We start from the raw sequence: 23215 nt of genomic DNA, 5'->3' as shown, positions 1-23215 counted from the left end.
ACACAGTGCACAAATATTGACCATGACATTACTGTAATACAAATTTCTCATTTATTAGAAATCAAGGACGGGCTAATTGAGTTTGTATCCTCCGCCAATCCTTCTCAAACAACCTAATAAAAGAGGCTTTTGTCTAAAAGCCTCCTACGACAGAGCTTTGGGGCCCGAACAGATTTTTCAATTGCTATGGGATTTACTTGAGAGCCAGTTTTTAGGCAGAGTCTCTGACTAAGGGCTTTCTGTGGGATTGTTGAAGGAACTGGCATTGTACACCATCAAGGTGCATTACCGGCTGTAACTTTAAGCATAGAGCAATAAGCTTGTCATTACATGGTGTTACCGCAGACCTTTCTATATCGTATTTCCACCATGCAAAGTTTTAAATCCTACATACAACCACGCTTGGTTAGAAGCACCGCAAGGGCAATAATGTATAACATTTTGAGAAACATTTCCCTTTCAAGGAATGTGGTTTTAGAGAGAGAGATTCAAGATTATTTCAAGATGTGTAACATTTTCAGATTATTCTTTCTGCGCTCCATGTTTTCGGCAGTATCTCAAAAGCATTACTACTTTTTGAACTAAATTTGTACAAGTTAGTTTTATTGTATTGTTTGCATAAGAATGGAAAACTGTTAAATAAATTTGAAGTTTCTTTTTTATGTTTTTTTTTTTGCAGCTCTAGGTGATTCCAAAATAAGTCTGATTCCTGTCAAGATAGGCTTCCTAATACTGGCTCACAATAATCCAGATGCAGTGGTAAGTTCTCTCAAATCCCCCCCCCCTCCAGATTTTTTAATTGAAAAAGAAAAGAAAAAGTAATAATAATATTATTAAATAAGTCAACTGAAGTATTGTCAATACTTCTTTCTTTTTTTAAATAGTCCTACCATCATGACATTTGGTATTACTTGACCATAACACAAATATGTGTTTAATATACTGATAACAACATTTTAATTTGTTTTCCATTTTTTACGCCTTGAACACTATGCATCAGGCACAATGCATGCATTTTTGCATTATACATAAAGTTCCATCCTCAAACTTCTAGGGTGGAGGAAATAAACCTCCCTGCGCTAAGCTACTTGTATTTGATTAAATACTTGATCCAAACCTCCCACAAAGTTTTCCAAACATTAATACACTTTTGCAATCCTCATGTTGTTAAAACTTGAGTGACAGGTCACTAGTAATTTCGTTCATGGTTATTTTTGTAAAAGGAAGAATTATCTAAAAACCATCTGTTGTCTCTATTTGTAGAGGTGATACCCAACACTGTGTCTCTCGAAACAGAAAGTTGAAAAGAAGAAAAAAAGAAAAAGAAAAGAAAAACATAATGGAAAATCAATACAAATAGTCAAAGGTCGTCAGGTCGGTGAAATGTAGGTTGGTCTGTCAATGGGAAATGATGAGCTGTGCATCAGGCTGTTGTATTTGACTGGTACAGAGTTTGTATTGCAGTTATCCGGACTGCTTTGTACCTGGTAGCAAAAGGGGAAGTAGAACAAAAGTAAAGGATCAAGAAAAACCAGCACAGTTGTTTTATTTTGACTGTATAATTGGATGGATCATTCGGTAACCTCTGACACTTATTTTGTGCCAGATTGCCTTTATATCTCATGTAGGAACAGTCCAACTAAAGGGTAATATTTTATAGCTAGCAACAGCAGGTTTACTACGACAGTCCAACAAGGGTAATATTTTATAGCTAGCAACAGCAGGTTTACTACTCGTAGCTTTCTTGGGTCGCTGACAGTTTTGTTTCCTAACTTTTTGCATAATTTCTGGAGTGGATTTCACAAAGTCTTAGAATAATAAGGACTAGCCTTAATTTTTGAATATCTCCTAGGACTAGCCCTAACCTAAGTTCTTTGTGAAATCCACCCCTGGTATACTGCCATTACACTTGTTGAGGGAACTAAATAACCATTAGTGTTACATTCTACACGGTGTATTCCTAACAATTGAAAGCTTTAATCAGACATTTGCCTGCCAGCGACACATCTCTGTTCTAGGGTCATTTCATTGATTAGGTACGGTACAAGGGAAGGGAGGGTGGTGCAGACATATCGGAGACCACGTAGGCGAACGTAATTATGTGCATGGAATTTCGGTGATTAAACACGACTGGCGTCAAATCGAAGCCCCTCATGTATTGAGAGATAAGGCTGTATTGTATGGGACACGCACATCACCGGAAATAGGACGTGAAATCGCTGTGGGATGGCATGCACATGATTAAAGAGAAATCTGGAAATTGCAGGCTTGATATTCTTCATACTTAACGTCTAATTTCTGATTTGTGGACCCTCAGAAAAATCAGAAAAATTAGGACTTAACAGCCTGAAAAGACTTAAAGTGCCTTTACCACTTGGCTGTATGTACATGAAGGTCAGTCTTTATAATTGCACTAGCGTCAACACAAGCAGAGATATGGTCTTGTTGCTTTGACAATATAGATATTTAAAACATGTCCCCTGACGAAGTTTTACCTATTTTGTATTCTCTTTAAAATTACATAGTATTCAAATGGCTATATACTCAGCAGCCAGATTTCTTGAATAGCCTGGCCTCATTCTAACCATAGCTGATTTGGCTGTCCAGTTCCAAACCAACCAATATTATAGTTAAAGTACAGGTTACATATTTGAGAGTTTTTTTTCTTAAAAAGTACATATTTATTATGTAATGAGAACCCATAGTAATGACTTTCTCAGGTTGGGTTTTTATTTGAGTTGTTTTTCTGGAAGACTTGAGGACCAGAGGGCCTGAAACGTTTTGAAAACAATCCGATGCTTATTCTGAAATAAACGATCTTAATTGTGCATGCCCCGCCAACTTGAATCCCGCTGACTGATCAGGTTGATTAATTAAATGAAGGGATACTTATTAAAGTTGTCAATATCTCTTTAAAAATTGTCCGCGGGTCGCTTCCCAAAACGAGTTATTAAGATAGCCCTGGAGGAATCGGTGTAAGAAACTCGTTAAGTGAGGGGCTTGCTATCGCCGCAGGCCTCGGCTCTCTCCACTTTAAGCTTCACAAATGAGTTTCGGAGGGAAATCTTTTGACAAATGTCAGAGGCTGAGGCTTTGGTTAACAACATTTATCAGATTGGTCTGGGTGGGTAGGGATTGGGTCTCAAAGCAGCCAGCCTTACAACAAGCTGTCTTCAATTTGTCGGCACTGGTTTTGGTTTGCGTTGCAAGTTCACAGCAGTACTGAATTTTGTTTACGCTCAAACTGTTTTTAAGTACAAGGTGAATCTCCTTTTGGGTTTTGACATCATGTCCAAATTCGAGTCTAGATATCCTTATTGATTTTGTGCTTCATTTGCCAACCGAAGCCCAAAATACCAGCTTCTTCTTATCGTGTCCACACACTAGATACTGTGTTTCAGCCAGAACTGAACACAGTTCCTAACAATATCATTGTACTCTGCAAGGTCCTCAGTTTTGCATTCTTGCTCCAGAAAGCATCTCAGGAGGTGCTCCATAGTTCGTGGCTCTGTCTTACATATGCAGGTCACGTCTTCAGAGTCTAGGTATCCCCTCTTCTTGAGAGACACTTTGCAGAATAAAACAGGGCGTGTCACCCTTCCCCTTCCTCCACCCATGTTACATCCCTTTTTGCTTTGCCCCAGCCATCTTTGAAGCTCGGGAAATTCGGTTCTAAACCAAAAGGAGACGCTTGGTTGCTGATCTATCTAAGTAGCACACCCCTGGGTGACCATTAAGGTGCGGTCACACTGGCCTTGATAACGATAGTGAGAACGTTAACAATGCACGCCCTCGATTGGTTGAATGAGTGTGCACGTGTTCTGCGTGGAGCAATTCAACCAATAGAATGCATTCTTTTTGCGTTGTGATCGTTATCGTTTTTCGTTATCGCCGCAGTGTGACTCTGCCTTTACAGTGACACCTGTCATAGATACCCTGTGTGTATGCTACAGCATTCATCAATCTCATTGGAGTATCAGAGAGACATGATCTACATTCCAACATTCTCACGTTCCTCTATCGGTACCTGATCGTCCTTTTGTTAACATTCCCTCTCCCAGGCACCAAGTGACATAAATCTGGGTCAGAAACTTGGGGGAGGGGGGGCGGGGGGGACGCTGGATGATGATTTGAAAACTTAGATCGTTTTTTTTTTTAAAGGTGTGGAAATGGGTTGCAAAGTCTCAACCATCGTGTGCAAGAGGTGAATGGCGTTACTGATAATGAATGAATGGGCACAAGTACTCAAAAACATTGGTTTCAAGGAAGTGGAGAATTGGCCTTGGAAACTCAGATAAATGTTGGTGTCTTCAAATGCACCATTTTCACTGCTTATGAGAAATTCTTGGAGGGTCAAACCTCCCTCCAACATGTGAGGGTGTATGTTGCACACATTACCAAAAATACATCTTTGTGGAGACTTCTTGTGATTTTTCTTCCTTTGTCCTTGATTTTAATTCCGTAACATCTTTCCACAGACTTTGTTTACAGAATTTCTTGTGGGATATAAAGTCTTTAGAATTCCCCTCATGGAGACCATTTTTTTTCTTCTTCTGAATATGAGCAACTCCCCCCCCCCCCCCAGTTATCTCACCCCTTATATTAAGTGACCATACATAAAGTGAACCCAACTTAATTGCGTCAGGAGCAGGGTACCGATGACATCTCGAGAGACATTCTATAGTCATAGTATTGATTAACACTGTCACTGATCCCCATCTTAATGGTGTGGTTTTTTCTTTGCTTAGTCTCATGAGTGTGTTTATACTGTGGACTTGAAGCATGCAAGATATTGTAACTCGATATTCCTAAGAATAAAACACCAACAGGCTCCTGCATTTCGAAAACACAACCCTAAGTTGTTGGTATTCTTGCTGTATGCAGTGTGAATTATACACAGAATGTTCACATACATTTGAATGTTTTTTTTCCCTGCATAACAGCATGTCTGTTTTATTCTGTTGTTTAATGACAGTTTTACCTTATGCATTGACATCATCAAGCCGCCATCTTGGATGTGGAACGATGAAGCCTCAGTGGAAAATGCGGTTGCCCCAGAAGATGGGTCGATGAGAGACCTTCTCAGGCCTTATACTTCATGGAGGCAATGGAAGCGATTGCCTCCGTTGCCCCTTGTCATTGCCTTGGTGCCCTTGAAGTGCTCCAGTAGAAATTTACAATTTCCTCATTGGGTGCCCTTTACCACCAAGGAGAAAATGCCTTGGTGCCCTTGCCCTTTCCAAAAAAGCATTACACGCTTTCTTTTGATCTCTAGCATGCTTTACTTAAATGGCATCATGTGCATTTAAGGTCGACTAGCCTTACAATGGAAGAAAATTCCCTTTTTAAAGCTCAACTATAGCTTCATTGTTGGTTTATGGTCTGTGGAGGTCCTCAAGTTAATAGCCAAGTTGGGGATCAGTCAAAAACATACACAATGGGCTTTTTATTTTCGTGAATGGACCATAACAAAAGACTTCCAGTAATCCTAACTGTGGCTTCTCTATATTTAAGTGTTTCGACCTGGGGAAAGTCACTATCAAAAGCCTTTTCATTTGTGAGATTACTGGCACATGACTGGACAATGGGACGTCATGAAGTTCAACCACAAAAGAGTTCCTGTCAGAATTTAACCATAAATCATTTAGGTCGGACTGGAACTGTTCAATTGTTGGATTTGCAGTATAGACAAAAGCCTACAGCGAAGCTTTGGAAAGAAAGTGAAAATTCCTTGTTGAGTTTGAACGGGAAGTTGAGTATGATTTGGGGATTTTGTTGTGCGTTGTAGCGCATGACATGGACTCAAGTTCTAGTGTTTCTGATCAGCGGAGTGCAGGTTTGAGTCCCAGTCTTGACACTTGTGACCTTAAAAGCCATTGGACACTTTCGGTAAACAGTATTGTCTATTGCCCACACTTTGTGTATCACAACTTGTAATATATAAAATAAGAAACCTGTGAAAACTTAGGCTCAATTGGTCATCGTAGTCGGGAGAAAATAACTGGAAAACCCACCCTTGTTTCCACACGTTTCGCCGTGTCATGACATTTCGATATTGGTTTTTATGTTTTCTCAAAAAGTAAAGCATTTCATGGAATACGATTTAAAAAGAAGTCTTTCACCATTACCTTCTGTAAACCCTGTAAGTTATTTGTAAATCTGTGAACTTTAAAACAAGATTCTGTTCCGAAAGTGTCCAATGGCTTTAAGCAAGATACTTATTACCATTATTGCTTCGTCCTCTGGATAGGAGATAAAGTCTTACATGTAAGTCTCGTGTATTGCAAGTAAATGAATCCAATTACAGTTATCACAAAAAGAAGGGGAAGACGATTCAATTTTTGTCAACCAAACTTTTCTTGCACTACTGGCAAGTGATCAATCTGTGGATGAGATCCTAGATGTGTTAGGAGTAATGTGTTGTAATGGACTCCTGTGTGTATCACAGACAAATTCAACCATATGTAAAAATAGTCCTCAAACTACCGGTAATGGCATTCCTTAACACACACAGATGGAATAATTATCATGTATTAATAAGACATCTGTAACCTTCACCCATCCCAGATACCTCATCCTTCAAAATTTCTCTTCAATCATCTTTGGTCATTGTTCCATATAAGGAATGGAAGACTCAGTTGAAAAAAAAGTGTCATCCATAGAGCCAGAACTAGAGGGCGTAGAAAACCATGGGACACGGACCAACAAGAAGTATTTTTGCCCTTGAGAAAATGGTGGTGACCTGTCGTACGACGCAGGTCACTTTTTTGTATTTTTTATTTCTATTATCGACTATGAGGTCTGAGTTGTACATGTACATGTAGCTGAGCCGTTTAGAGCCCCAGACTCAGGCTCTGGTGTTTTTGATCACCAGCGTGTGGGTTTGAGTACCTTTCATGGCACTTGTGTCCTTGAGTAAGATATTTTACCAAAGATGCTTTGCCCTTTGGATTGGTGAACACTTATCATGGCCTCTGGCTGCACGATCAGAAATGTGTCTCTTTCTGCCAGACTAGTAAGCATGACTATGAGGTACTAATTTGAGTAATAGAATTCCATAACATTGAGACAGCGTAATCACAGGATATTAATTTTCCATCCATCAGCTGTGTATCCTTCGACACCAAAATTCCATCCGCAATCCCTGATTCTTGATTTATGGGGAGCTTGACTTGACACCAAGCAGCATAAATAAACCAAGAGGTTCGTTCCTCCCAAAACCATTGACACATTGTATGATCAATAATAACCAGCTCGCTGAATGATGCCCTCATCCCCCCCCCCCTTTCCTTCTGTCTTGCTTTCTTCCTTTCAGTAGTCTTGTCACAGCGGTTGAAGGGTCGCTGTGATAGCAGGCAGTTTGTTTGCATTGCTCATCTAATGACTTCTTTTAATAACTGGTCACAGATCATTAAATAATCGCTGTCATGTAAGAAATGCGAGACATGTAGACTTTTGTATGACATGAAGATATACTGGGAGTTGTGGTTACCCGTTTAGCAGGGGTCTACACTCGCTGGCAAAATGCCAATTAAAAACAGCCGCTGATTTGTTAGACTTCTCCCCAAGTAGCTATAAAAGCATTGAATATTGCTTGATAAACACTTGGTGTAGACCAGGTTACCGTTATCAATACATACACAAAAGCTACAGACTGAGTGACATAAACAGCCTAACCAATGTTAGTTACAATAAAGACATTCATATCAATTTCTGGCAGTTGAAGATTTGAAAATTGTCTTCTTTTTTTTTTTTTTTTAGACATTATCTCCTTCTTCATCAAACAAGCTAGCACCATCTCACATGTCAAGACGCTTCTTAAGACATTTCTGTTCAAGGCATGTTGTGTTTTGTCTTTTTCTTTTGAGCACTTAGTTATTATAATCATTATTAAGATTAATAAAACTGTACAAAGTCTTGCTGTGCCTGGCACTTTCCTCTATCTTGACAAACGTGGTGTTCTATTCTTTGACTACGTATGCAATTAGTGAACGTGTGTCTCTTTCAACATGCCTTGTAATGGTCCACGTACTTATCGTATTTGTCATCAGTTGTGATTGTTCAATGTGATTAAAGTACACACAAACCTGACACCGTCTTCTAATGGAAAACTCACAAAGCACATAGTGCTCACAAAATCTGGAGAAAGTTTTTGAACAAATACGACGACCCGAGCCAATATCTGGCGATTCTTGGAAATTGTGGGATGGCATTAAAAGTAAATTAACGTCGGACACAATATCAGTTTGATGTTACATGGCTTGAAATTAACAACGGATCGCACGCTGTTTTTGTGGTTAAAATTGTTGTTGTTGTAAAGCGCCTGGGAGCATTTTTAATGGATTTGGCGCTATATAAATGTTTTTTATTATTATTATTATTATTATTATTATTATTATTATTTGCCCATATGACAAATTGGATCAATCTTTTGCCATCCCCATTGCAAATTTAACGTCCATGAAGTCATTGCGGTACGCTGCTAAAAAATATAGGATTCAAACTGCCTCTAGCAACCGGGGATTCTCAATGGCCTAGATTTAGATGGTAAGACACTGCTCTAAAATTGCAAAGGTCGTGGGTTCAAATCCCACTAGAGTAACGTGCCTGTGATTTTTGTTTTACAGAACTCAGGAAAGTGCTGAGTATACAGTGCTAATACACATGGATGTAAGGGTAGAACCAAAATTAATATTCTTTATTCCCAGTTCAAATTTAACATCTATAAGATCAATCTTCTTGTTTAAAGGCAGTGGACACTATTGGTAATGCGCCTTATTTTTGACCGCGCGAGGGCGCTATAAATAGTATTTTTTTATCACTTCCGGGGGTATACGCGATGCGCCCTGCACAAATCAATAGTACGTTTTGTCACTTTTGTTGCGCCGTATTTTCAATTTGCTTTAGAGGTGGATTATAACGGCTCCTTTAAAAGTCTTATTGTCTGTGATGGATTAGATGTCTGTGGTGGTAATGTGTTCCAATCTTTAATAACTGTTTTGGGTATGAATAAATATAACTCCGGAAGTGATTGAGAGCAGCCTCACGCGGTCACAAATATGGCCCATTGTCAAAGACTAGCCTTCATAGGTGTATCTCAACATATGCATAAAATAACAAACCAATGAAAATTTGAGATCAATCGGTCATCGAACTTGCGAGATAATAATGAAAGGACAAAAATAACCTTGTCACACAAAGTTTTGTGCGTTTAGATGGTTGATTTGAAGACCTCAAGTTCTAAATCTGAGTTCTCGAAATCAAATTCGTGGAAAATTACTTTTTTCTTGAAAACTATGGTACTTCAGAGGGAGCCGTTTTTCACTATGTTTTATACCATCAACCTCTCCCCATTACTCGTCACCAAGAAATGTTTATGCTAATAACTTTTTTGAGTAATTACCAATAGTGTCCTCTGTCTTTTATAACAAGAATTTAAAAAAAACCATGTGAAACTGCGTCAAATATTGTTTCATAATTTCAGATTTGGTCTTGTGCAAGGCCCATTCATGGTTTTGTGAGAAATATCCAAATCATGCATTTATTGTTCAAAATTTGTATCGTGCACTAGCCACTTTCTTTCAAGGATGCTTCTTTCTTTCAAGGAAGTGTGGGAGGGATTGTGTGTCCTCCCTAGTAGGGGTTATGCCTTGAGAGGTTTGTAGGAAGACGTTAGGAAGGAAGGAATCTTGAAGGGCACAAGCAATTTCCAAAATTGTAAGAAAATATCAAGACAAAACTACGCCAAAAGTTCAAACATTTCATTCATTTAATAGCCTCTGGAAACAGGTGCATCAGGTCGAAACTGTCAAAATGTGTGTCAATATTTTATGGTTCCTGTTTTCCTGTCAGTTGTTATTAGTCATAGGTTCAGAAAAGGGACACTTTCAGAAGAAAAACTATTCTGACCACATCAATTAAGGAAGGTTGTTTGTTTTGTTTAACCCCTCTCAACATTTCCCATTTATTGTCAGTGGCCATGTATTGAATTCATTCTGTAGCAAATTTAAAGACACTGGACACTATTGGTAATTGTCCAAGACCATTCTTCTCACTTGGTGTATCTCAACATATGCATAAAATAACAAACCTGTCAAAATTTGAGCTTAATCGGTCGTCTAAGTTGCAAGATAATAATGAGAGAAAATAAACACCCTTGTTACACGAAGTTGTGTGCTTTCACATGCTTGATTTCGAGACCTCAACTTCTGAGGTCTCTAAATCAAATTTGTGGAAAATAACTTCTTTCTCGAAAACTACATACTTCAGAGGGAGCCGTTTCTCACAATGTTTATACCATCAACCTCTCCCCATTACTCGTTACCAAGAAAGGTTTTATGCTAATAATTATTTTGAGTATTTACCAATTGTGTCCACTGCCTTTAAAAGTAGTAATATAGCATTGGTAGAGCTGTACCAATCTGAGATAGTGTGCATGTTTTGTGTGACCAATCATACCATATTAATATTATTATTGGTTCATTAACAATATTCAAACATCACAGCCAAAGGCTGAATTGTGTTTAAAATAGGGGACTTATAAAAATAGATTATTTAAAAATGACAGAAAAACAATTAATAATAATAATAACAAATGAACATTTAAAAAGAACCTTATGCAACGCCTCAAAGCGCTGTGCACAATTATAAAAATCAGCAACATATTAAAATATTTAGAAATTCACAAATATTTTATATGAAATAACAAAATTTGGGCTAAATCCACTGTGTGAGTCAGAAGAAGATAGTGAAAACCACGCACAATTTTCAGCATGTAAACAAATTTGTTCTTATTATTTTAGTTTAAGAAATCAGCTGTCACGAGATAGGTCACTTTTTGGTACGAGCTTCTCAGTCCGAGCTTCCTGGTATGACATGTATGAACAATGAATTGATATAAATCCCTAACACGCAATAAGTACATGAAACCTAAATACATTCCATCTTCCCTTAGTTAATCTCCAGATGATAGTTTTACATCTTGCGGACAGTTTCAAGAATGGTTAATGGCCTCAAGTTTCTACCCTGTAGTTGAGTCTTTCTCGTAGGCGCATCATTTACTAATAGTATAATATAATTTAATATACATGTAGATACATGAGAGATTTACTAAATCAGGGATTTTGGGTTGATTTTTTTTTGCGTTTTGTTGGTTTTTGGTGTTTTTTTAAGGGGGGGGGGCAATGATTGTTTTCGCAACACGGGCATATAATGTGATCTGAAACTCTTACGTTTTTATTGTAAAAGACATTTCCATTGAGCGGAAAAGCTGAACTTTGGACTTCAAAAACAGAGCCAAGAGCTGCACTATTCGAAACAAAACACGAATTTGACCCGAATCTGCCACTCACAAATAAAACGAAGAAGAAACTCTTGTCTTTCCAAGACAGCAGAATTACGAGTTTGTCTCCTCAATGTGGATTGTTTGTCCAACTTCCCAAACATCTGTTGCACCTGAAAAGCTGATGTTTGAATAATTAATATGTTCAGAGGAGAACTGTTTGCGGAAATTGCTCGGATTGACAGGGTATTTGTCCCAGGTTTGTTTGTTCCAGGCTAATGAATAAAACAGTGAGGTAATCATTGTTCGGCTTTCAGTTCGTTGGTTCAGCTCATCTTTATTTTATTGGATTTTTTGACAGTTCAATCCTTTGCATTTCCTGAGTAAAAACCTTGTTAATACCAGAATCCTAGAGCAGCATATTTTAGTATAACTGTTAAATAACCATTGTTCGGCTTTCAGTTTGTTAATTCGGCTTATCTTTATTTTTTTCTTTCCCTTTTTGACAGTTTTTGCCATTTCCTGCGCAAAAAAACTTGTTAATACCAAAACCTTAAGGCAACATTTTTTAAAGAACTGTTGAACAATCATAAATTTCTTAATTCGGTTTATCTAGATTTATTTTCTTTCCCTTTTTGACAGTTCAATCCCTGACATTTCCTGAGCAAAAACCTTGTTAATACTGAGAACCCCAGGGCAAAACTGTTAAATATTAAACAATTTGATGCTTTGCTGAAGAGCAAACAGGCTTGTATGCTTCGTTTTTGAAAGGGCAAGGGCATTTTCTCCTCGGTAAAGAACTCCCTATGAGAAATTGTAAATTTCTACTGTTGCATTTTAAGGGCACCACGGCATTTGCTCTGTGGTAAAAGGCACCATGATGAAATTGTAATTTCTACTGTAGCATTTCAAGGGCACCAAGGCAATGACCAGGGCCCAATTTCATAGCGCTGCTAAGCACAAAAGTTTGCTTAGCATGAAATTTCTTCCTTGATGAAAACAGGATTACCAACCAAATTTCCACGTGATTTTCAGGATAAGCAAACAACAGCTGAATACCAGTAACAAGCAATATGCAACAAATGGAAATTTGGTTGGTAATCCTGTTTTTATCAAGGAAGAAATTTCATGCTAAGCAAATTTTGGTGCTTAGCAGCTCTATGAAATTGGGCCCAGGGGGCAAGGAGGCAATCCCCTTCATTGCCTCTGTGAGGTATCAGGCCTGGCGGGGGAAAAAATTGTTAAATTTGCTCGTTGATAACCAGTTGAGAACATTTTTTGTTGGTACACTCTTTTTGTATAAAGGGGGTTGCTCACCTCAGTGTGGGTTGATTTCACAATGACTCCCGCTAGCTTACTCTCGCTGTATGCATCACTGGAAATGACAACCTTTATGACAGTTAGGGTGCCATTCAGAATAACCAACATTTAACAGGAATGAGAAATTTCAGACTTTTATCTGAATTCAGATTTTTTGTTAAGTCGTCCTCTTGACGAAAAATCAGCCACTGTTTTTCCACATATTATGTAAAGAAATCCTGCTCATTGATCTGCTTCAGAAATATAATTCAATTTCACTTTGAGTCATGCTAATTTGAATAGCAATAAAGAAATTAAATAAAATGTTTGACTTGTTCTTCAAGCCGTTCAAAATCTGCATTCAATTTAGCAGATAGGAGTAGGCCATTCTAGAAGTTTCTAACAAATTGTTCATTTTGTTGTATTATTACAACAAGCGATTTTGCAAGATGAGCGTAAAAAAAACAAGCTTTACAGAAACAAATGCAAATCATAGATTTCTTAATTTCTGTATTTCTGTTTAAATTTAATTAGATTCAAGAACCTAATATCAATTTGGTTGTGCTCCTTTTCAAGCGTCCACACGGTCATTGATTTTTCCGCTGTGGGAAATGTCATCCAAACCTGCGACTTTGTGTCATGTTTTGTACGCATCTGAAAAGATGAGCAACGCTGTGACTTCTGAAACGAATATCAGGAAGGCAAACATAATGCTATATCACACTTATATCAAATATTGAATTTTTGTTTATAAAAAAGGCGGTACTGTTTATAATAATAAGGCGCTAAAATTTACTGAAATAAGGTGCTTAAGTCACATGAGGTGAAATTCGCACGCAGTAAAGGAAAATCAGACAAAGAACATTACATGACAATTATAGCTGTTTAGTGAAATTTATCTCGAGTCAAGTGTGAAATACAAGTTTCCAGAGCAAAGCAAAAATTTAGTTAAGTCAATTAAACATTACATAGGAGCAAATTGTGCCATTAACAATGGTTTTATGTGTCATTTTTTTCAGTACAGGTTTTATTCTTAATTTGACATTTTCCTCGTAGATTCTTAAATTTTCAGTTGAATATCAGGGCAGTGATTCCAATGAAACTTAACCATTTGTATACCCTTTAAAGTTTGAAGGAGCTGCCAAGGTAGTTATTTATCAACAAAGCGTAAAATCAGCTGCACAATTCCGACATATGCCTGCACGTAAACGAATTTGAATGACCAAACACACACTGCAAAAAGCTAATGTGAGTTTAAATGCTTTTTGAGTGGCTTGTTAAATTCAATGATTATCTTTCTTTAATACAATGACGCAAGACAACATTTGCTTAAGTGAAATTGAATGACTGTCCTTGGGAGCTTTCAATTCCGTACGAATTCAAATTATGTGGCGTAAACATTTGCCGCTTGTTTGCTGAAAATTACCGCTCACTGACATTCCCATGTTTAACTTCAAACATTTGTTGTTTATTTTGCAGGGACAGCTTCTCAAGGCAGTTTACAGACCCTACTTCTATTATGTCATTCATGTTGACTATCGAGCTGATGATGTCAGAGAGGTAATTTGCATAATTGAATATTGATTCAACCAATCAGTGCAGGAGGAAGTTATTACATTTATATTGAGCTGTGGAAGGGAGCAACGTCCGGCATGTTTCTTTAATTTAGTTGAGGTAGGGGGAGCTGCACAAGTGCTGAATCCATTAAAATCAGATCTACTGCCAGCGCAGTGTTACTCAACTTTGTCAAAAAGGCACTTGCCTAGCCCCCATGTTTTTACTGCCAAGTTACCGAAGGTCGTTCATTCCCCCATGTCTTATGCAACTTGTTTTGAATTTGACACACAATAACAAAACAGGGCTTGAATTTCAGAAAATTTCAGGTTTTCTTTTTTACTTACAGAATAAAAAATATATAAAAAAAACACTACAAAAAACTGGTTATTTTAGGTTCAAAATGCAAAATGAAAACGCAGACAATGAAAGAGTTATAGTAACAAAACTGCTACACCCTCCCTTCCAACATTCTCTTGTTCCGTGGGTAAGGGTCTTTATCTTTCTCATGCAGTAGGCCTATAGTCAAGGTTACCTTCGTCTCAATTGATGGGGTCTATCTCACTCACTTACCCGTAGAGCCACTATATCGCATTTTCCCTAACCGACAGTTTTGATTTGCTAAGAGTTTTACATATACACATAATAGCGCCCTCTCTCGTCCCATACTGCCCCGAGGTCTGGCCGCAATGTTATCTTCTTCTTTTCTCTTAGCACCAACATGAGCTGGACGTATTTATTTTCGACTCTGTGTTAAGTGTCTTAATTTTATGTCAGTTGCTCGTGACTGAGTTGCTGAAAACGCTAATTCTTCAACATTATTCGGGCATGATATTCTTTGTACTTCAGTCTCATTTTGGTTGTGGACATCAGATAATTCAGCAAGATTGTTTTTTGAAATAGCCTTACAAACTCTATCAAAGCCGATGTATATGTAGGTCAGCCCTTTGACTAAAAATAAATTGTCCTACATTTTTCTATGGTTCAAATACCATGTTGGTTACCTCTGCAGCCGACGGCCACTATTAATGCTGCTGAGTTCAGACACGTCCTTTCACCCTACAGTGTCAAATTGTCTGGGGGTTTAGCTGTTTGTACTACAGCCCCTATATCATATCACAAGATGTGACAGCCAAACACGAGATGTGTCATATCACAAGCTTTATAGCATGCCCCTATGCTAGTAAAGATGCAATTGAATGGTGTCAGGCTTGCTGATACTTCACGGCTGCAACGAAGGCAATTGCCTTCACGCCCCATGGTCATTGCCTTGATGCCCTTGAAATGCTCCAGTAGAAATTAAAAACCTTTCTTGTAGGGTACCCTTTACCAAGGAGAGAGTGCCTTGGTGCCCTTGCCCTTTCAAAATCAAAGCAAACAGGCCTGTCACCAGCTATGCCCCTACACTAGTAAATAGTGGAATGCATTTCAGGCCTGTATGCTCTGTCTTTTGAAAGGGCGCAGGCACTAAGGCATTTTCTCCCTGGTAAAGGGCCACCCTATGAAAAAATTATAAATTTCGACTGGAGTATTTTTAATAATAATTATAACAACAGCCTACATGTATATAGCGCCTAACACCTCCAAAAGAAACTCTCTCAGCGCTCAGAGGATCAAAACAAAATTGCTTATTATAAGGGCACCAAGGCAATGACCAACGGGCATGGAGGCGATCGCCTTCGTTGCCTCTGTGAAGTATCAGGCTAGGCATTTGAATGGTGTCACTCCAATCCAAAGCGTTGACCAGGGCCCAATTTCATAGAGCTGCTAAGCACACAAATTTGCTACGCATGAAATTTCTTCCTTGATAAAAACAGGATAACCAGCCAAATTTTCACGTGATTTTCAGGATAAGCAAACAACAGCTGAATGCCAGTAACAAGCAATATGCAACAAATGGAAATTTAGTCGATAATCCTGTTGTTATGAAGGAAGAAATTTCATGCTAAGCAAATTTTGGTGCTTAGCAGCTCTATGAAATTGGGCCCTGGTTACTTAAGTTTAGCAATCATGCAACCAGCTTTCTCATTGAGGTATTGTGCTGATGCAAGGTTTGTGATGTATAAATCATGATTCATAGAGGTCCCTGTGAAGTCTTTAGGCCCCCCGGGACATGAAGGGATATGCCACAATTTGATGGAATAATAAATCGAGGGGTGTTGCATTGGTAATTTCTCTCACGCATACACTCCAAAAGTGGAATTTTAATTGCCTAGGCTTGCAGCGTGTTTGATTTAACGAAATATCTTCATATTCCTTTTAGTCTTAGTCTTAATCTGTTTTTGTTTTTTTATTTTTTTATACACAACTCAGAAAAACAGATACTTGTTCCCAATTCAAAACGTATCTATTTCGGAAACCATAACCTTTGAGCTTTTGGTTATCTTGTGTATTAACAGAGTTCTTGGGTTTTTTTTTTGCACCAAGAGTGTCATTGACAGACATGGCTCGCTAGAAATGTCCAACATTATTATTGTCATTGTTCAGTGAAATTCACTTTGAATTTGCGAGTCTAAAAAGGTCAAAAATACAAATATAAAGTATGCACTAAAACCACATGTAAGCTACACAATTAAAAAATGTTTAAACAAAAGGACTTTACTTTTGAAAACATCAGTAAAAAGTAGCACTATCCCAGAAAAACACTTAGAATCATTCAATTAAATGATTGCACAGGGATAGAAGGTGTTGCGAGTATGGTCAGAATCAGCTGTGATTGCTCTCTTCCCCTTACCTGTTCTCATCAATTCGAATAAATCATTTATTTTTGATGACTACATTCATTTCTATCGCAGGGTGTAATCACACAATTCCCCGCTAAGCAGTGCCACCTTTCTAAGCAGTATAACACCTTTTAAAAGAATATCTTCAAGATTTGTCCCAGGGGATAAATTCTTGTTAACGTCTTGTCATTATTTCCAGGCGCTGATTGAAAAGGCAAACAGACTGGGATTCACTGCTCAGAATATCCGTGTCATCCCTAAAGAGCGTTCGTTTGTCGCCTCGTGGGGTTCTTACGACATTGTCAGAGCTGAACTTGAAGTAAGTACCAGAACCTTCCTAGTGTCAATCCATCCTTTTTTTCTTCTGTTGAACTACTGTGTACTCGACAGACATTAAACATTTTCATTATTCCGTAACTGGAGTAACTCCACTACTTCTTTAACAACATAAATCAATATAGCTTTTCATTTTTCTCATTGTTTTTTTTGTCTACCTGGCAAGTAGATACACACATGGTGTTACCGCAAACCAAATATATAACGATGTTTCACTAAAAAGGGATGTTACGAATGCAAGAACTGTTTCCCCTTTCTATGTTGAGAAAGTATTCATGTCAGCATGCAGTCCTGATACTTTCTGGAGGCAACGATGGCGATTGTCTCCATATTCCCCCTCCCGTCTCCGTGCCCTTGAAAAGTCCCAGTAGTATCCAATAAAGGCCCTTTACCAAGGAGAACATTCCTTGGTGTCCTTGCCCTTTCGAAAATGAAGCATGCATGCCTGTAGTGTACAAGGAACACATATCATATGTGCCCTGTGAACGTTTATATTGTAATCTGTTTTGATGTAAATTGAGAAGAACGGTGTTTACTGGAACACATGATAAAAACACACATTCATCACACTCATGTCTACCAAGTCAGCTGAATATTACCTTTAGCATTCACGCAAGGCAGTGTCACCGGTATTACAGGAAAATTATTCTTGCAAAATTGCCAACTGCCCCAAATGAGGTTTGGAACTCTGTCGTGCGCGGGATATATTTGATCTGGTTGCTGGTTGGCCAATTAGGTCAATTTTGATTGGTAACGTGACTTATTTGGGGGTTTCCTGTTTTTTTTTTACTTGTAAGTATTCCTTTGAACTTAAAGAGAAAAGGAAAATTAGGAATTAGGTAAATTTTGAATCGTAATTTTTTGGCCAGTTAAAACTGTGTCGCTAGCTAGTGAGGCATCTGTATGTTATTTGAACTCCCTTTGTTGAACTTGAAAGACTTTTACCGTATCGTCCGTTTACATTCAAAAGTCATATCCCCTATAAAAGGTGATCCCCTGGCTGCTGCTTCCCAGGTTGTATCGTAAACTTGGGTGTGATCCCTGGCTACACGGCAGTTAAAGATTGTGCGGCTTCAGACAGGCACCTCTGAACAAAATATTGACAAGTTTGGGAGACTGCCAGCGTACATGAGGGTTAGCTAGGTCAGGGGCTAGCTAACTGGCATGTAAACCCAAAGGTTGCAGATTCAAATCCAGCTCTCACAAATTGTTCTTAGTTCCGTCTTTATTATTACCTCGTCAAGAATATTAAGTTTGTAGCCCTCGCGCATGTCAGGGACAAGGACCAAATAAACATGGACAGGGGGGCGTACAAACTCTTTAAAAAATTGCTTTTATTCCTGTTCTTAAAAGTGCTATAACCTCAGTAACACAGTTTTAAAAAACAAAAAACAAAAAAAACCTAAAACAACTTGACGCTGGTTCTATTTTGTGATATTTGCTGGTTTTGTTTTCTGTAACAAACTTGCTCTTCCAGAGTCTGTGAGATTTTTGCATCTCTTCAAGAGCCCATCATCGTAAAGTAATCCAGTACTTCAGTAGGAAATGACCTATATTTGTTTTCTTCCTGGTATTCGCAATCAATCCATCATTTCAAATTACTGTATGTCTTGACACATTTCTTCCGAGAAGAAATCCCTTCAGGACATTTCTACATCGACCACATGGGGCACTTTTTGAATTTTTGGTAATCCAATTGACTCATTCCCTCAAGTAGACTGAGAGAGAGAAACTTAAGGTAGGGAAGGTGAAGATTCAGCGTGTGGGGGGCTTTTGAATATTGAACCAATCTCCTTCAAGATCTACTGCCCGTAGTATGTCACTCCTAACTTCTCGCATTGCAAAACAAAATACCATTAGAGCTGCAGTGTGGTGGAGATTACTTTCCAATTTAAAATCAAAGCATCTTTTGCATTGAGCGTGGATAAAAAATATGCATTACAAATTACAATGATATTCCCTGCGGCCCGGTTGGTCTTAACAAAAGAATGGTGACACATCGTCCCCGGCTGATTATCCCCTCGATGAATCTCATTTTAGCCCACAATGGATTAAGATGGAGAGACTTTCCTGTGAAGGGGGATTTAGGTTTGCCCTCCCTCCCCCCGGGGAGTAGTAACGGCAAACACATCATGCTTGCCAGAATTACAAGCTGTTCGGACTTAATTTCCCGGACTTGAATTGGCAGCCACGGGTAACTGACGTGATTTCATGCTTTCCTCTCGACTGAATCTGCGCATATATATTTATTCTGATCTTGCTGCTTGTGTTCTGTAGTTGAACGTCTCAGCTCTAACGTATCTCAATCCCTTTTCACACTACTTTATTCCCTAGGGGCAACCTGGGGAATAAGGACCGGCCCGTTCACACTTGGATTGCTTTACCCCTGTTCCAACCTTGCAAATGTGCATACCATAGGGTGGTAAACCCTGGGGTATTCTTAAAACGTACAACCGGAACCCTGTTAAATAGACCATATCGAATATGATGTTTCCATTCAAATACCTGTCCCACAACATGGTGTCTGTGACTGTGTGCGTGTAGGTGTGCGTGCATGTGTCATAGAAATCAATTGATGTACGCTTTTAGATGCGCATACGGCCTGCCCTACATTTTTCTTGAGAGCTTATTTTACGACTCTATATATGCAACAAGCATTGGATTGGCGCATTGTAATTTTTTTTTATTGATTGTTGGATTTGTAAATGGTTGGCAAGCCATACTTTTTTTATTTTTTTAACCTCAATTCCAAAAGAAAATGGAACTCTTGTTTACACAACAGACTCCCTTTGTGGAATATTTCATGTGTTACTTGGTATCACCCACTGATCCCCATCACCCCAGTACCACATGCAGCAATAAATAATCACAGCACCGTATCCCAAACACTAATACAACAGTACGATTATTGTGGTGAGCGCTACATGTATCCAGACAAATAAACCAACAAAGTAAAAACAGGGGCAACCCCATTGAAATAGAAATGTCAATCTGAATTATACTTCTGTCTATAAACCCCACATTCTGAACCCCCCCCCCCAAAGTCTGAAATAAGAACTCAGTCTTGGACGTCTAACCTCTGTTCTACTTACCCCCCCCCCCCCTCCCCTCCAAATTCTGAAATCAGAATCCATGCTGGGACGTCAAGGGTTGATAACCCACGTACGTGACGTAAACTAGTTCATCCCGTCCCCTCTTCAGCATGTCCGTGGGAATACAGCTCAGTATTTTGCAGGAAAAGCAATGAATCATTACCATGACGATGGCAGACACAAGACACACATTAATGCCTTCTTGACAACCCACTTCAAAGATTTCTTTGCTAGGGAAGTATAAAGAAGAGGAGTACACATCTCTTACGTGGTGTTCGAGTCTGAGAGCTGTACTGGAACACGCTGAAGAATCCTCAGGGAAATGGATCAGGTGGAGAGACACCAAGTTATAGAATCCATCATCGGACAGAGTTAAAGGGATACTATAAACAAGTTTAAGAGAAAGATAGTTATCTTTATTTTATACCATTATCTTTCTGTATACATGTAAGTCGCAGCTTATGCGTTGATTTAGGTCCTCAAAAAGTCTTCTGTGCTTTATACACTGGAAAGCTTAAAATACGCTGGGTGACTTTTATCACTGTACTGTAACTTCTCACTCTTCGATTTTCATACTTGAAATATGATCTAATAAAGGAATCATTAATGAACAAGTTATATTATGGAAAAATACTCCAACACTGTGTGTACATAGGGTGTAGTGTTATCTCAAATTTAAAGAAGGGTGGATTCTCTTGACATGGTTGAATTTTTTTTTTCGTTTTGAAAGTTCCTGAAAACATACACGGCCAAAAATCAACTTGAAATAATAAAAACAATAGAAACCATAAAGCCATTCGAAAGCACATAACATACAGAGTCAAAACGCGCTGAACGTAAATGGAACAGACAAGAAAGAGGGGCAAAAAAGGGCAATTTTGTTCAAAGTTTGATTATCAAGATCTCCCTAAAACTACATTTTCCCCTCACCCCAATATTCATGTTTGTCTCTGAAAAGAAGAAATGCAGTCTTAGCTTTTCTTGTTCCGAGGTTCAACCCTGCCCTTTAACATTACATTCCCAAGACAGGAAAGGTGATATTGCAATCTCTGAGAATCTGACACTATTTGTAGACCAGCCAGCATGATACCCGCTTGAATCTTGTCTGATGTTATGGCCCGCGTTTGACACTAGGGCATAGGGGTTCTGGTTCAATGAACTATATAAATAAATCGAGCAGGCACCTCACTGTGGCTCTGTTGTTATTTTATTAACTGTGAAAATACTTTATAGGATTTGTTGTGCAACTAACTCGGTACCGGATTGCTGGGAAACTATCAGCTTTTCGCTGGAAGAGAACAATGCAACAGTTTTCAAGGAACCTTCACAGACCCCCATACAATTTGTTATTACATTAAGTTTTCACATTGGAAGCAAATTGGCGTGTTACCATCAAAGAGTATAGAGTGCCGAAGGCATGAGCTTGGGAAGTCTGGTTAATTGTGCACTGGATGCCATTTAAGCAAGCATGAGCTTGGGAAGTCTGGTTAATTGTGCACTGGATGCCATTTAAGCAAGCAACTCTTGTGGGTGCGTTCGTTTAGCTCCCCTGGGTCGACCCCGGTGTGTAGCAGGATTTTTTTCCAGGACGAACGTGGGTAATTATCTGCACACGTACGTCCTGGGAAAAAAAAAGCCACACGACGGGGTCGACCCAGGGAAGCTAAACGAACGCACCCAATGATGCAACAGTTGATCAGTGCTTGCTTACTGAAATGGTGCCCATGTGTGTTTGACCCAATTTACGGTTCCAGTAAACGCATGCATTGCTGTAATTACATGCTTTGTTACGTTGATGGAAATGCCCCAAATGTAGGATATAGCGATAGATGTTTCCCCAAAGCTTTCTCTTAGATTATCTCTGCAATGCTCCGGGGGACTTTTACTCTATACCATAAATTAATATCTACAAACATGGAATGAAAACAACACCGAAAACCCCTATTTTCACCGTCGCTAGTAATGGGCTCTTGACAAAATGATACTTGCCAAAAGTGACGCAAGCTCATCATTGTTTTCACGTCCGTTCCCGTGGCCCGGAGACAGCAGCGTGTTTAATCATCTACGTTGGATAGTCTTGGGCTGATTTTTTTTTCACCAGGTGTGTCTGAATCGCCAGCAGCTGTAAGTATAAGCCATCACTCTCTCCCTCTCAACTCGTGGGGTTGGAATGAAAATTTCCTTTTAGTGTTTGGCCCCCGAGTAAATATACTTTACTCTTCTGCAGAGTGGGGCTGTGAATATGCATAAATCATTGAGAGATGAGGAAGGGTTGGTACTCTTTGTGGTGAAGTGTTGCTAAACGATTGTTTTCTAAGGGTTTGGGGGAATATTGAAACACGCTCTAGGGCGGCCTGTCTTGTCAGGTGAATCTACTGAGTTGGAAACCAACAGATCGGTTACATGGACTGGAGCTTGTACAAACTCTAGTTTGTTTGTCGAGCAACATTGATTAATTGTCTGCAATGTTGTAAAACGCCATGAGTCCTACATGCATTATCTTGAATTACACCGGTGAGATACTTTTGCAGAGTAAAGTGCTATTCACACGCCAGCAATTTACCAGGGGTCCCTGTCTAAATTTTAGCATGGTTGTAAACAGGCATCCCTTGCTAAATTTAATCATGGTTAGATTGACAAGATTTTTGTAAGAGGACTTGAACAGTACAACATTTTTTTCCATTTTCACACGAGGTTCATTTTGTAAAACTTTGCAACCATGCTACAATTTATCAAGGGACCCTTGCTAAACAGCATGCTCTTGAGTGAAGGGGGCTGAAGAAAAGGGGGGGGGCTGCTGTTGTTTTTCCAAAGTGCGTTTGTAACATGACTGATTTGTTGTCATGTCTGCCATTTTTTTCCTCCTCAGATTTTCTGTCAAGTTGATGACAATAGATTATCAATTGCGTCTCAGGACTTGCTGTAAGAAA

General features: G+C 38.8%; 1 protein-coding gene across 2 annotated transcripts in view; it reads left to right on the top strand.

The window, feature by feature from the left end:
* LOC117294445 overlaps positions 1-23215 on the top strand; it is a 109788-nt gene that overhangs the window by 55350 nt on the left and 31223 nt on the right. For both annotated transcript variants that reach the window (XM_033776848.1, XM_033776847.1), the window contains exons 5-7: positions 680-759; positions 14060-14140; positions 17057-17176. In XM_033776848.1, coding sequence (XP_033632739.1) covers positions 680-759; positions 14060-14140; positions 17057-17176 — 281 coding nt within the window. The remainder of the gene's footprint in view (positions 1-679; positions 760-14059; positions 14141-17056; positions 17177-23215) is intronic.

This window comes from Asterias rubens, chromosome 9, assembly GCF_902459465.1.
Source record: "Asterias rubens chromosome 9, eAstRub1.3, whole genome shotgun sequence".
NCBI lineage: Eukaryota > Metazoa > Echinodermata > Asteroidea > Forcipulatida > Asteriidae > Asterias > Asterias rubens.
Note: the sequence above shows the minus strand (reverse complement) of the source record. Positions and strands in the feature narration are given on the sequence as shown.